Genomic DNA, 15,239 nt, shown 5'->3' on the forward strand with positions numbered 1-15,239 from the left:
TGACATACCAGTCACATCAGAGGTTCTCTTTGAAGTTTTGGGGGAGGAACCAAATTTGTTGTGTCAGTTACAAGTAAGCTAAGACACTCTTGCAGATTACAGCTAGAATCATCAATTGATAAAGTACCCCCTTGCAGTGAAAATATGTGTGCCAGCCTCACTGTAGCCTATGGTAGGCAGGTCCTAGGAAGTACCCTTCTGTCAAGGGAGAGCAGTGATGTAGCATCTTTTTGTTGGGCAGTTTGGGTCACTTTTATTGAACTTTCCACCTCACCGGTTAAACCAAACCACGAGAGAGCCTTTGAGTAATGCGAGAACTACAAAAGAGGAAGAAAGGACACACCATGTGGACAAACCCCTGAGTGGAGAGGACACTGTAGACACTGTCTTCAAGACCAGTGGTCCTGGCCTCCCCACCCCTTCAGGTGGGAAGTAGAGTGTGGGCATGCTGGTGACCCAGAAGTAAAGGGTTCCCATGGACTTCTGCAGAGTGGTTATGGCTGGATATGGTCTAAGTAGAGGTAATCCAGACTCCTGCAGGATACACAGATGGCCTTCAAGTGGGTAGGAGGCCATGGGACTTGGGAAGTGTAACAAGGTGGTGTGGTCCGCCTTGACAGTTGCCTGGTGCTGCTGCTACAAGACATCAGCCCAAAGAGCAGCTAGGAACTGAGACTGGGTAGCAATTTCCTGAACCTCTGTCTCAAACTAGGATAGCATTAAAACTAAGTGTAATCAAGAAACTAACAAACGTTCAAAGGCCAGTGAGCCCAGATCGTATACTACTGGTAGCTACAGAACATCATTAGGAGTAAAATGCAACAAACTCCTTCAAATTTGCCAAATGGGGCCAGAGATATCATTGCTTAACATAGCTGCTCATGTTGAGTCATTACCTGTGGGTCATGGGCTGAAAAAATCTAAACTGCTTTCAGAAGTTCTTTGAAGCATTACCCCAGATAGGGCCAGTCACATGCGGTGATAGACCACTAGGGTTCCTGTGACTATTCAAACAGCCCCCTTTTCAGAGGGGCACACTCCCTGTTAGTCTGTCCAACCAGCCATTGGGCCTGCCTCCCTCCTTGCTCTCAAACTCAGCAGCATAGCACAAGATCAGCCAAAGGAAGATTGGAGTCAAAGAGAAAGACAGCTGCCCCGTCAGCACAGTGAAGAGTTTACCGTTTAGGCTAGGGGATGACTCATCTCACACAAGCTTTGGAACTCTCATGTGGTCTGTTTTCATTGTTGTGTGGGTGTTCTACTTGGGCACGTGCACCAGCTCCTGGGAGCAGGTCCTGGGGGAAACTTTAAACAAGCACAGAAAGAAAATAATTACTGGTGTTTCTGGTTTCAGAAAAGGGGAGAGGCTAATAGCACTTGTCGGAAGGCACTATTGCTGTCTGAATTTGCTATCCGAGTGCGACAGAGAGCACCGCTAAACCATTGATAATTCTTGCAGGCTGCCAAAGCGTGGGAGACCCACAGGGAACTCCTACATTCAATTCTTTTGTAACACACCAAGTCTTCAGCACAAAAATAGTGACCCTGGAGTTGGGGTTTTATCCCCAAGACTCTGGGTGCATACATAGAACTCTTTTGCTAGTCAACTATAAATATGTAAATAACATACTGTCAATGAAATGTTTTCTATTGTATTGTTGTGACGTGCAATTAAAAACTAAAATAAATACATATTACTCACACCAATCAAAATTATATTAGGTGCATATTTTCAGTAGCACCTAAACTATTGTCATTTTGGAAAGTTCTCATAAGGGAAGAGATAATATTCAGAATTTGATATTTAAAGTGACACCCTAGCAAAGCATGTAGGGTTTCCCTTTAATAAATAAACACCCACACCTTATGTTAGGAACATTCAGGTTGTATTGTGTGTTTAGGCTTAGGGCCTGCTGGCTATGGCACAAGGGTACATTCATTGGTTCAAATAATCTTTGTGACATTTCCTTGTTGTGTACCCCCTGTAGATTGTGAGGGCCCTGAAAGGATGTATTTCTACCTCCCAATCTGTTTGAATCTATTAGTGTGCAGTATTAGGTTTGTGTGTGATAAAGCATGTTTCCTTTTTATTCGAAAAATCACTGGCCAGACATTGATTTGTTAATTCTTGTTTGTAGTGTTGCTGAGTTCTGAATCTGTAGCCCACAGCACCTCACTTGAGTAAGCCCTGACCCCTCTGACTCAACACCCTGAATGTAAAGTGCTAAAGGTAGTTTGTGACTCCACATTTAGGGTCTGAAGTACATGGTTTCCAGGACACCAGAGACAAAAGACCTGAGTTATTACAATTCGACCCTAATACCATCTGATTGACCTGGGATCCTCCTACCCAGATTTCCCACAACAATCCACTTAAGCCACAGGTTCTCGAGAAAGGGCTCTGAAACAACCTACAGGACAAACAGTACTAAATAAAATCCCACATCAAGAACCTTTAGAAGTCCAATGCTGTGGGATTCATATTCTGTACATCATTGCACAATGGAGAATGCTTAATGTGTGCCAGAGGCCATGGTAGTGCTATGTTCAACTGGTATATTCAGAACCAACAATCTTGAAATATTTTGTCAATGCAGACATTTTCAATTTGGTGAAGATTGTTGCAGGTTTATAAACATGTCTCCAACATATGTGAATATGATCAATAGAGTAAAAAACAATATTGTGGTCAGATTTATCGCTTAATCGCGCAGTGCAGTGCAGCAGCCTGCAAATGCTGCGCTGTGCAAAAAGGACAGTAGGAGAGTGCTATATTTATAGAAATATGGCACTGCCCTCACTTTTCTGTAATGCCGGTGCTGAAAGCAGCTGCCGTGCTCCACGGAGACACCTTTGCGCCATAGTGCAAGGATGTCTCTGTGAGTCTAGCATAGGTTTTGTACTGGAAGGGTACTCTTCTAGTACAAAATACTATTCATAGACTGACTGTAACCATTTTCCCTCTTTGTACATGTGCTGTAAAGTGCAGCACATGTACAAAGTTGAAAAACAAAGGAGAAATGAAAGTATTTCTTCTTCGTTGCGCCTACTTCAAAGGGGCGTGGTTTTCTGATGCTAAAAACTGTTTACTTTATTTAGTAAATAGTTTAGCATCAGAAACCTTGTGTGGTTGCATGGGAATGCCCATGCTCCATCCTTTCATGTCATTTCCTGCATGTAACAAGTTTAGAACTGGAAAGAAAATCGGAGAAAAGGATTTTGCACCGTTTGGCATCACTTTTGTGATGCAAACACAGTGTAAAACCTTAGCAAATATCCCCCTTAATCTACAAGCATGATTATCTTTCTGCATAATGGTTCTGATGCTGGATGAAAGTCTTACCAAAAAAGTGTATAGCCCTTAATATTATTTGGACGTTGCTTCGTTGCTAGATTCAATATTTGTCAAGAAAAAATAATGCTTTAAAAAGCACCAACACTAAACTGAGATCATTTATTGTTTTTATCAAAGCCCTCACTCTGTTAGACATTTTAAGGTAACATTTGGCAAAAACATCTCTTTGTTGTGAACAGATAACATTTTCTGAGATCTTGTTCAGACACTATTGTGGTCACCTTACACTATTGCTGATTGATCCTGCAACTTCCTCACTGATGAGCTCAGAATAAAAAAAAACTATACATAAAGTGCTTTGTTTCGATTTTTTGCCAAACATGGTACAGATTGGTGCAATTTTGCACAGGACAACCAGCAGTAGCGGCCCGTGGTGGGAGTGCTGCTAGGCGGTGACGTGGGGCGGGACAGGGTCAGGGTGGGGGGTAGTAAACTACGGATTACAGCCAAATAGAGGTAAGTAAACATATAAATAAATAAAACGAATTTTGTTGCGCGCACTGCATCGCCAAATGTGATGCAGCGCGTGCAACGAAATTCGCCCCCCCTCCCCACGTCACTGCCCGGTAGCACTCCCACCATGGGCTGCTACTGACAACCAGTCTGCACTTGAAAACAATTCAATCATTCTGTACACGCTTAGGTAAGGGGGTCACTAAGATTGATTTCATAAAAATGTACATGCTAAGTATATGATTACACTTAATTACCACATCTTAGTTTTTAGCATAAATACGCTAGGTAGTGTGTAAATACTTTAGGACAAATATGTTAATTTGAGATATGTTATGAAATAGTTTATATCACTTCAATAATTGAACAATGAATATAATTTTTTTTTATTTTTTATTTTTTTATCTAAAGAACACCCTAACAACATATGTAGAGCACAATATGGGTGCAATAACTTCACAACGCCCCTTGCTTCTTGGATATATGAACATATGGGGGCTTGAGGCCAGTTCAGTTAACAATGTTACCGTTCACTATGATGGTCAAACCAAGAGCGCAAACTTCAGTTCAGCAAACATGGTAAGTAAAACAGTTCACAGCAAAAAGGCTGATGATTGCTAACAATGAAAGAAAGGAAAATATCTATTGCATGTAAGATATTCCTATATTTATAAATTGTGACTTTGAAAATCAACATAATATGTTAGACTGAAATTCAGAGTATGTATGCTTGTGATAAGTAATAATTCCCACTGGAAATGATAGATGTTTTAACCTCTTCAGTGCCCATGACGAGATAGTCTCGTCATGGAGCACGGTCGCGCTGTGACCATGACAAGACTATCTCGTCATGAACCCCACCCACTAATAAAACGCCCGGCACAGGAGGGGGAAAGGGCGTGGCACAGAAGGGGTTAAAGCCTTTCCTACGCTTACCAGTGACAGTACATACATTATTGATGTCATTAATGTTATTACTACCAGGGCTCGTATTACATATAGGGCACACTGTCCTTGTTTGTGCCATAGAGCACCTTTCAACAGAGGTTCCAGGCTGCACTCTATTACAATGAATGTGCTGCCCCCCAGAGCAGCTGGGAACTTGCACTGCCCTGGGGGCAGCCCATTCAGTGAAATACAGAGCTGCCAATATGGAGTGGTTGCTTTAAAGCTGCTCTGTGTTTCTCTGCAGGCAGGAACCTGCCTGCACTTTATAGAGGGGTTAGCATGGAGTGAGTCACTGCACCCACTTGCAGGGGTATGTCTGGGGGAGTCCATGGGTCCCCCATATCCCCCTCAAGAGGGCTGCCCTCAGGGGCTCATCTGACAGTGTGCCACCTTTAGTAGCGCACTGTCAGTGCACCTCTTAAGGCCATGCTTCCATCTGCACTCACGTCGGTAATATGGCAAGAGTTCATAGCCATAGATATTTCCTCATTTGCTCGGGGCTACACTTCAGTGTGAGTAAAGGTGCATCCTTTCAGAATTGCGCTTATGCTGCAGCCCAGATATACTAAGGCTATTCATCCCCCTAATGTCGCAAAGCCGACAAAAGGTAACACAATGTTTTAAGTTAGATTAACAGAGCTACACAAGGGGTGATTGGTGCTATCTCGCATGACTTTGAAAAACAGTGTAACACAACGCAGCTTCTTCAACTGTGTTGCATTACATTTTGCGGTGAGCGTTCCATGGGTGGAAAAAGGCCATTCCTTTGCATCCTCCCATGGAATTTGATGCAATCCCAGATGTACTCAATTTAGTAAACTGGGGTTTGCAAACAAAATGGTACGCCACCCGGACCTTGGTGTAATGGGGAGAAATGTATTTATTTCTCCTTGTTACTTCCTCTTTCATGCATCATGCATTATGCATTACACATAGAAGGAAGGAATTGTCTCTTAAGGTTGTTTTTGTGCAGGCAGACATACCTTCCTGTGCAAAAAAAAAATCCTGCTCTGAGTGCATGTCTCCTTAAACCATAATGCAAGGATGCCTGATTCGGTGCTAAGCAGCCTCGATTACTCCAGCTCGAGTGGAGAGCTGAAAAGTGTCAAATCTTAGTTCAAATCTCTGCTGTTCTCACAACACTGAGCAACAACTTTGCTTGCTGTCCTGCACTGTGTGAACTTTTAGTAAATATGCCCATCTATGAGCACTAGTGCTATCAATATTATAGAAGGGGCTGCACATACTTTTTCTGTTCTTCTGTAATACTGCAGTGCCCCAGGAGTGCAAAAAGTGGACGCACATGTCTGTTGCAACCACTACCCCTCTGCTCCCCGGGCACTCTGTGAAGTATGGCCCCAGCAGTCCTCGATAGAAAAAAAACTATAGGATTCACTGCCCAAAGTAAGGATCACCTGTGGGGTTATTTGAAAAAAAGTACATAACCAGCTCCCATGACCTGAAACTTCATTATATATATGGACAGTAAACACTCAGGCGATGGGGCAAAATAATTTCACCATAAAAGATGCCTATTCGTGCTCTTAAAATTGAACTTTTAGGGTTATTGATACTGTTAACTAGAATATCGTACTTGCCATAGATGACAAACGTGCAATTCTTTGGCTGAACCCAGCTGGGAGATTCTTTGATCACTCAAAGAGCGCATTTTTACTATGTTGTCTCATTCCTGGGCTAAAAGTGCTCATCATGCATGATAGCTGAGGGTCAGTTTCTTTCAAACTTACCAACGATTTGTAAAAAGCAGCAACAAAGTTAGGTTTTTCTGTACCCAATTGTATATAGAAAAACTTTGCCCAGTGCTAATTTGCAGAGAAATTATGTGCAAAAGTCTGTCATATTGAATAGTAAATATTACCAAAGGAGAAATATGTGCATACATTTTTCAGTGAAATTACTCTTTTATTCAGTGAAAATGATCCCCTAGTGTGGAAAGAAATTTTGTTGGAGGGAAAAAATGTAGAAAATCTCACAACGATTGTTAATGCCAAAACCCAAGAACATTGGAAAATGATTTGGCAAAAGGAAACCTCGCACAATTCTATATTTGATGTGGATCCTTCCCTCTATATGTTTCATATCTACTCAGCCCATCGGACCAATACCTCCAATATGTAGGGCCTTGTTACCTCTTATGCACAATAAAGTGGTCTGTGTAAGATGTCCCACTACTGAGAGACAAGTACTTGAATAGTTTTTTTAAACCTGCTGTGAGAAATAAAACGAGAAATATAGTGTTGAATTGCAACCAATTGCAGCATAAATACTGAGACACTGGGAATAGAATGTTATACTTTCTTTTTTCTACTCCATAAAGGCTTTTATAGGTCAAATCATGGGTGCATGCCATACCCTATGCACCTGTCATTGTCTCAATTTATTCATTGCATGAACGTCTTGTAATCACACAAAAGGTATTCGTGACAGAACTATGGGAACGTGTTGCAGGAACTGTCATTTTTTAAATGTCACACTTACTCACGAGTGACATCCACTTTAGTAAATGCCATCAAGCCTTGTACCACCGTCGCCATGGGCTTTGAACATGTCAGCCACACTCCAATTTAATGTGTTCTCCACATTTCTCAATTCCTTAGCCACTCAATAAAGGGTCTAAAAATGCTTCCTTTATTGTACCTTGAATAAGCTGTAGGCCTTTACACTTGGGCAAGTTGTAAAAAGGTATACAAATATTGCAAATGTTGCAAAAATGTGTTTGCCACTTGCACAAAGGTATTTTGACATGTTTCCACAGCTTCTAAAATCACTAAAGAAAATGTTACTCTTGGGGCCAGATGTACGACCCACCAATTTACGACAAATTAGGATGTATAACAGTGTCTCAGACACTGTTAGCGATTCCTAATGGGGTCGGAAATTGCATGCTTCAGGAATATTAATGAGGTTGTCGCAATTTGCGACCCCATTAGAAATGGCTAGCACTCCCAGGGATGGTGGCCTGCTTGGTCAGACTGTATTAAATAAAGCAGTCTTTTTTTTTTAATGCAGCCCGTTTTTATTGAAGGAAAATGAGATGCATTTAAAAAAGAAAAATTTAATGGCAGGCAGTGGTCCCTAAGACTACTGCCTGGCACCACTGCCTGCCCCTTACAAATATTTTCTCACATACTCACAAGGGGGAAGGGGTCCCCTGGGGCCCCCTTCCCATTTTCGGGTGGTTTACCACCTACTTGTAGTAGTTGGTAAACTGCGATCGTTTTGCGGCCGCAAATGCAGTCACAAAACAATTGTATATGGCATGGTGAGTCGCTGTTAGTACGGGAAGCCCCTTCCTAATAGCGAGAGTCGCAAATGCTATTTTGTGAGTCAGTGACACGCAAAATAGCATTTGTACATGCTGTTACCCTTTTTTGCTGTTGCAAACAGGAGGATCTCCTGTTTGCAGCCGCAAAAAAGGGTGGAACATCTGGCCCTTGGTGCTTTGGTGATATTCATTTTATAGTATCCATACGATTTTCTGCAGAATTCTATCAAATATTCATTTTAAACTCTTGCTTTGCAAATTTCTAAAGTGTATGTTATTTCCTTAATTTGCTCCAGAGCATTATACCTTTTGAAAAGTCTTCCCACCCAAGAGATTTAAGTGGTCAAATACATATACCCTATGTAAAAATCACACTGGCTTGAAGAGACTATAATTGTTTATTTCTTCAATTCCAGGTATTAAACATCAATATTGTATCGATAGTGGCAAACATGGATAAACCAATACAAGTAACCTGGTCAACCTAAAGAAAACATCTATGGAAATGAACTTTAACCATTGCATTCTTCGACAATTGAATATGTGCAGATAATTTACATATTTCGCAATGTGGAAATTGATATGATGGAATGCACACAACTGGAACATTAAAGTATACCGCAGTATTTATGGTTGTTTATTAATTGGCAAATGTAGTATCAAATATGAATTTTTACCAGCACCAAATAAATCTGTGCTTTTCATTCTAATAATTGTGGCTGCTTATTTGTGTCCAGTGTTGTCAAGAGGGCATATAACATGTTTGGTTCACATTTCAGATACTTTGTCATTAAAATGAGGGCAAGGTGTGCATGTCCCTTTAAAGGCACAGCACATTTATTACTATTCCAATGATTACCAAGTGGATTAATCAACATTGAATTCTAAATACGTAATTTTTCTTGAAATGAGAAGTTTCTTAGCCCACTGTGATCACAGAAGACAAAAAGATTTGACGCAAAATACAAAAAAGGTTGCTGATGTTATGAAATACAATCTTTTAAAGTATGAGGATTGTGGAAAATGCCAACCTTCTCCTCGTATTACAAGTCAGGGCATTGCAAAGTATCTATCAGAACCCTTGCCTTCCCTTTTGTCATTTTCCTTCACCATCTAGACATAAATTGTTCACTGCCCTTTCTCTTCTCCTAATTCAGCACCACTCCATGGGGCTGATTACGAGTCTGGAGGCGCAGGGGCGCGGCGATGGTGGTCTCCCCACCACCCTATTATGAGAAGCCCGTCGCAGTCACCAGAGAACTGCCGTTCCCTGGCAGTGTTGTGGTGGGATAGGGCATTTACATGCTTGGCCTGACCACTGCAGTCCCGCCAAGCATGTTAGGAGTTTTCTCTTCACCAGGGTATTGATGGCGGTTCTTCCTCCATGAAAACCCTGGATGAGAGGAAAAAAGGGGGCCTTCCCGGGCCCCCCACCTCTGCACCCTGTGGATGCAAAGAGGATGGCACAACATGTGCCCCCCGTGTGCATGCACATCAGTTCCTGCACAGAATGGACTTTTCAGTCCCTGCAGTGCAGGAACAGTATTTGACATTCCCAGTGCAGTGCCCGTTTTTAGAGGCACTGCTGTGGGATTGCCAAAAAAAGCCACAAGACAGGAGGAAACTCCTAATCTGGCAGGCGGCCTCACCACAGGTTTGGCAGTGTGGCAGTGGGGAGGGCCAGGTGCTGCAACGCCAAACTAATAATTGGGTCCCAAGTGTGATCGATTTGTTTAACCACAAATGTAGAATTCTCTACCTATTGCCATAACTTCTTGTCATGCCCTATCCTACCAGTGGAGCATGCGCCCCCTTATTAGATAACTGTTGTCTAGGTAACCCACCCATGGCTCCAAGATTCTCTAGCATGTCTCAGTACTGATAATCTAAACCTTTCCCTCATAGGAATCTCTTGGTTACCCCATTCAGCCTGCATAGCTGACATCACTAACCTCCACTGGTCTACGCCAAAGAACTGACCAGCAGTTTCAACACTGTTAGAGCATTATAGTTTATTTGGAAAGAAATGGGTGCTAAGACAATGCACTATGCCACTAAGAATTTAAAACGTGGACAATTACACCGTTCCTTCTTCCTACTTTATAAGGAAGGTGCATGGAAGATGTTCTTTACATAGTAATTGCCGTAGCATAGTGATGTATTCTATTAAAAATGGTAAGACCTAATGTGGTAACAGGATACATCGTTTTTCATCCATACTTTCCTCTTGAGGTTATACGAGGTCTGTGGATTTGTAGAGCGTGGCTTATCACCTATGAAGGTATACATGTGCTAGGATGGTGTTATCTGAGTCTGGCTGAGGACGATTGAGGGACTAGTACACTAGATGAAGAGCCAGGTCTTCAGCATCTTTTGGAATTCCAGCAGTGACATGGAGGTCCTGATGTGTAGGGGGGGTTTGTTCCAGGACTCCGTTGAGAAGTAGCAGAAAGATCAGCCTCCAACTCTGCATGCTTGTACATGCATGGGTGAGAGAGAGAGAGAGAGAGAGACAGAGTGAAGGTGCCTGGAGGGTTGGTGAAAGTTGAGGTGATGGTTGAGGTAGGAGGGTCCTTTGTTGTTTAATGCCTTTAATGTGTGTGTGAGGAGCTTGATCTGGCATTGTTACTAAACCGGGAGCCAGTGCAGCTGCCTGATGGGAGTTAATGTAGGTGCAACAAGGGAGATCAAGAATGAGTCTGGTGGTGGCATTCAGGATGGTCAAGAGTCTTTGGAGAAGGTGTGCTGGTGTTCCTATATAGAGTGTGTTGTTGTAATCCAGTCTACCTGAGGGCCTGGGTGACAATGCCCCTTGAATCCTGGGGGAGACACCTGAAGCTCTTGCATAGCATACACAGGATGAAGTAGGAGAAGGATGTGACTAGAATTTTTATGTGTAATAACATTGAATCTTTGCTGTGGAGGATGATTCCTAGGTTGCTGCTGGCACCCTCAGTTGATGTCAGTATGGGGCTGAACTATGAGGGTCACCATGAAGAGTCCCATGGGGAGTGCTTGCTTCTGAAGATCAGCACCTCCATCTTTTCAGTGTTAAGCTTCAGGCAGTTCTCTTTCATCCAGTCTGCAGTGCTGGCCATGCAATGTGGAAGTTATTCCTGGTGTTGGTGGGGTCTTCAGAGAGGGGCAGGATGAGTTGTGTGTTGTTGGCATAGGAGATGATGTTGAGTCCATAGGATCTGATAATGTTGGCTTATGGAGACATGTAGGTGTTAAATAGGGTAGGGCTGAGAGACGATCCCTGTCAGACTTTGCAGATGATTACGTTGACTTCATAGGTGAAAGGAGGGATTGGTATTCTTTGGGTTCTTCATGTGAGAAAGGAGGTGATTCACTTGAGTGCTGTTCCCCAGATTCCGATGTGGTGGAGTTGTGTGATGAGTGTGTGGTGTGAGACGTTGTCAATGGCTGAAGAAAGGTTGACGGGAATAAAGTGCAGCTGTATCGCCTTGGTTGAGTATGGTGCAGATGATGTTCATGGCTACGATGAGGGGTGCTTTGGTGCTGCCATTGCTGTGAAAGCAGGTTTGTGAGCTGTTCAGGAGTAGGTGTTGTTCCAGGTGTTCAGCAAGTTGCTGGTTGATTGCTTTCTCAATGACACTGGCCGGGAAAGGTACTTGTGAGATTGGTTAGTAGTTTTTGAGGTCACTGGGGTCGACTGATGGTTTCTTTTGGAGGGCGATGACCACTGCATGTTTCTAGTCATCTGGGAAGGGAGCTGTGGAGATTGAGGTGTTGATGATGATCTTGAGTTCAAGGCTGATTCCGGGTCCACCAAGGTTGAAGATGTGGCGATGGCAGAAGTCAGTGGGGGCCCCTGAGTGAAATGTCGTCATAATAGTTGATGTATCCTGGTGGGTAAGTTGGCTCCATTTGGGCAGCTGGGTGTCTCTCATGGTGGTGGAGGTAGTGGGGAGACTAATGAAGATAAACTGCTTGGGTTGAAGCTTGAAGATTTGGTAAATCTGTATTATCTTGTTGTGGAAGAAATCAGCGAGGTTTTTGCAGAGTGGTGATGTTGTTTTCTGAGCTGGGTGGTTGGAGAATTCTTTGACAATCATGAAGAGTTCCTTCCAGTTGATGAGGTTCAATACGATTCTTGCGGTGAGGGATGTTTTCCTTGTTTTTCATAGTTGGAGGTGGTAGTGCTTGAGGGCCTCTTTGTACGTGGTTCTATTGGTGGTGTCTTTGCTGGTTCGCCGTCTCCTCTGAAGTTGTTTGCAGTGGCATTCGGAGTTCCTGAGGTCTTCAGAATTAAATCTTGTTTGTTTGTTTGTTCTTTGTTTGGTGTGTTTGGATGGTGCAAGGGTTTTGGTGCAGGCTGTGATAAATGTGTCGAAGTTTCTGACACTGAGGTCCAGGCTGCTGTTGGGTTCCAGCTGGTAAGATACGGGTACTTTGATCCAGTGTGACTCTGAGACTTTGCTCCAGTTGTGCGGGGTTTGCTGGGCCTTTCTCGGGGGATGGGGTTCTGTGAAGTGGTGATGCTGTAATGAACTGCAGAGTGGTCCGTCCAGGTTAGCTGGGTATTGTGGCTGTGTGTGATTCTGTCACTGGAGATAAAAATGGGGTTGAGTGTTTGTCCTGCCGTGTGTTGGTCGTGGAGGAGTTGGGATAGTCCAGTATTGTCTAGGCAGTTGAGGGAGTCTCTGGCATAGAGGTCTGTGAGGTCGTCTAGGTGGAAATTGAGGTCTCCAACGATCATGTAATGTTTGGAGTCAATGGCAAGGTGGGCAAGGTAGTCTGAAATGAGATTTGTGAAGTTGGTTTGTTGTCCTGGTGGGTGGTACATGAAGGTTCCCCTGATGATTGTTCTTTCATTGATCTGGTGTTTTTAGTTCATGTTTTCTATGGTTATGGTGGTATCGTTCGTGAAGGTGGTGAATTGAATTCAGTCTCTGTGAATGATGGTGATTCCTCCTCCTGGTTTGCTGATAGTCACAGTTGGTGATCTTATATCCTTCCGGGAGAATGTCTGGTGCAAACGAGTCAATGAGGTCCCAGAACTCAATAAATTGTTAAGCTAGTGAATGCATGTTGTGTGCAAGTGATCTGCTGTTGTGGTATTGGTGTAGCGTGTGGTATGGTCAGAGAGGGCGAGAAGGAGTGAGAGTGTATGTAGTGCAGCAGGTGAAGTGTCCAGGTACTGTAGGAAAAAAGTCCTGCCATCAGAGAGAGGTGAGTCACTGTAGCAGTATTTGCAGCATTGTCTGGTGTCAAGGGTGCAGAGTGCAGCAGAGGTTTAGGTCCTGGGAGTGGATAGAACAGGGTTCGTGGAGCTGGGCACGGGCCAGGCATTGGCTGTCACATTCAAGCTTGACTTGAGGTGTGCCAGCAGTGTGCATCTGCTGCGCGGCTGTGCAGCTGCCACCATTAGGTAGGCCCTAGGGGTAAGTAGAGGATGAGAGAGCAGTTGGCAGGGCTTTCAAGGTGGAAAGAAGAGGTGGGAGGAAACGCAGGGGAACAGGTATGGAGCAGGGGAGGGGTGAACGGCAATGAGAGCAGCAAAAAGGGACGAGTAAAAGCAAAGAGGCAAAAGAGGCAAAAAAGGGTGAAAGGAGATAAAGCTGAGAGAAAATGGCAATAGTGAGCACAATGAAATAAGTGAATGGAAGAAATGAGGCACAGAGATACAAAGAGAAGCAAAAGCTGGAAAAAGCATGAGGGAGTGCAATGACAACATGAGGAGAATGGCAAAATGAGGCAAAGATGAAAAAAGAGTAAGAGTGAAATGGATGAAAAAGTACGAAGAGAGAATGAGAGGCCAGCACTGGCAATGCAGAGCTGGGTCCAAAAGAGCCTTGACTAGTCGAAGGACCAGTCCAGGTAAATTGGAAGATGGGCCTGGGCACCTTCTACCCTACCAGATGCCAACTTTTTTCATGCTCACCATCTACATTTTTTAAAAAGAAAGTGCTTTGTTTCTCACATGTACGTGTATATGTTGAGAGTTGGAAGTACACAGACAGAATGCAGCACTTCTCAAGATGTAGAACAAAGAAGAGTCAGAGAAAAACAATAGTGCATAATCTATCTCTCTGCAGTGTGTGCACTGTGACACTGCAATTGGCCATGATAGACAATTCTTTAAAACTTGTACTTTTATTTTCACTGTGAAGTCTTTAATAACCCTGACACTGACTCTTGAGCTGCTGTGCACAAATTTGTTTGGATAGTTTATTTTATTTATTGCGTAATGTAATATTGTGTTGTGTAAGGTGGATTTGCAGAGTGCCGCTTGCCGCCCGTGAGAGTATCCAGGCACTGAGTTGGTGCGTGTTCGCTTGTATAAGGCTGGGCCTGAATATAGGCAGTCTCAATGGTCCTGCAAGAAGACTTATTGAAAGTCAGGCCATCAACTACTTGCGGAACTAAAGAAGTTAGGAGGAGGCGCTGATGTGTTGGGGGAGGATTGGGTGGCTTGGTAGGAGAATGATCGACCTCCGTTCTGCTTCAGTTTGTGGGGTGTGTGTGTGTGTGACAGTGATGCTGAACTAAGTTATCTGGTGGGTTAGCGGAAGCAAAGCCAGTGATTAAGGTATGCAGGTCCTATGTTGTGGAGTGACTTGAATGCATATGTGAGAAGTGTGAACTGGCAGCACTTCTGGATGGGGAGCCAGTGGAGCTCTTTGAGGAGTGGTGTGTTGTGGGTTCAGAGTGGGACATCGAGGACGAGTATAGCGGTGGCTTTTTGGATGGTTTAAAATCTGTGAAGGAGATGGGTGGGGATGCTGGTGTAGGGTGAGTTGCCATAGTCTAATATGCTTGTAATTAGTGCCTGCATGATGGTACGCCTGGTGTCCAGCGGGAGCCACTTGAAGATATTGTATCACATGCAGAGGATGTGGAAGCATGCAGAGGTGATGGTGTCAGCCTGTGACTTCATTGTGAGTTTAGTCTCCAGAATGAGGCCTAGGATCCTAGCATGGTTGGTTGCTGGTCCAAGATCAGCAGGCCACCAGGCGGACTTCCAAGGTGTCAGCTTATAACCATAAGCCGTACAATATAAAAAATTATAAAAAACTCTTTCCTATGCATTGATACAGTAGGAATAAATGTACAACACCAAATTAATTTCATGCATATATGTAAAAACAAATTGCAACAAAGTGGTTTGTAAGCATGTAGCAGGCTCATCCTAGATGGATGAAACCAATCAAATACAACTGACAAAGTACT

The 15,239-nt window shown here is 43.5% G+C and overlaps 1 protein-coding gene across 3 annotated transcripts in view; it reads left to right on the plus strand.

Moving 5' to 3' along the window:
- The window catches only part of LOC146785847 (maltase-glucoamylase-like), a 783,978-nt gene extending 775,226 nt beyond the window's left edge, over positions 1-8,752 (plus strand). For all 3 annotated transcript variants that reach the window (XM_085635202.1, XM_085635203.1, XM_085635205.1), the window contains 2 exons: positions 4,220-4,387; positions 8,459-8,752. In XM_085635202.1, coding sequence (XP_085491328.1) covers positions 4,220-4,387; positions 8,459-8,530 — 240 coding nt within the window. In that variant the 3' untranslated portion in view covers positions 8,531-8,752. The remainder of the gene's footprint in view (positions 1-4,219; positions 4,388-8,458) is intronic.
- The last annotated feature ends 6,487 nt before the right edge of the window (positions 8,753-15,239 follow it).

The sequence above is a fragment of the Triturus cristatus genome, chromosome 11 (genome assembly GCF_964204655.1).
Source record: "Triturus cristatus chromosome 11, aTriCri1.1, whole genome shotgun sequence".
NCBI lineage: Eukaryota > Metazoa > Chordata > Amphibia > Caudata > Salamandridae > Triturus > Triturus cristatus.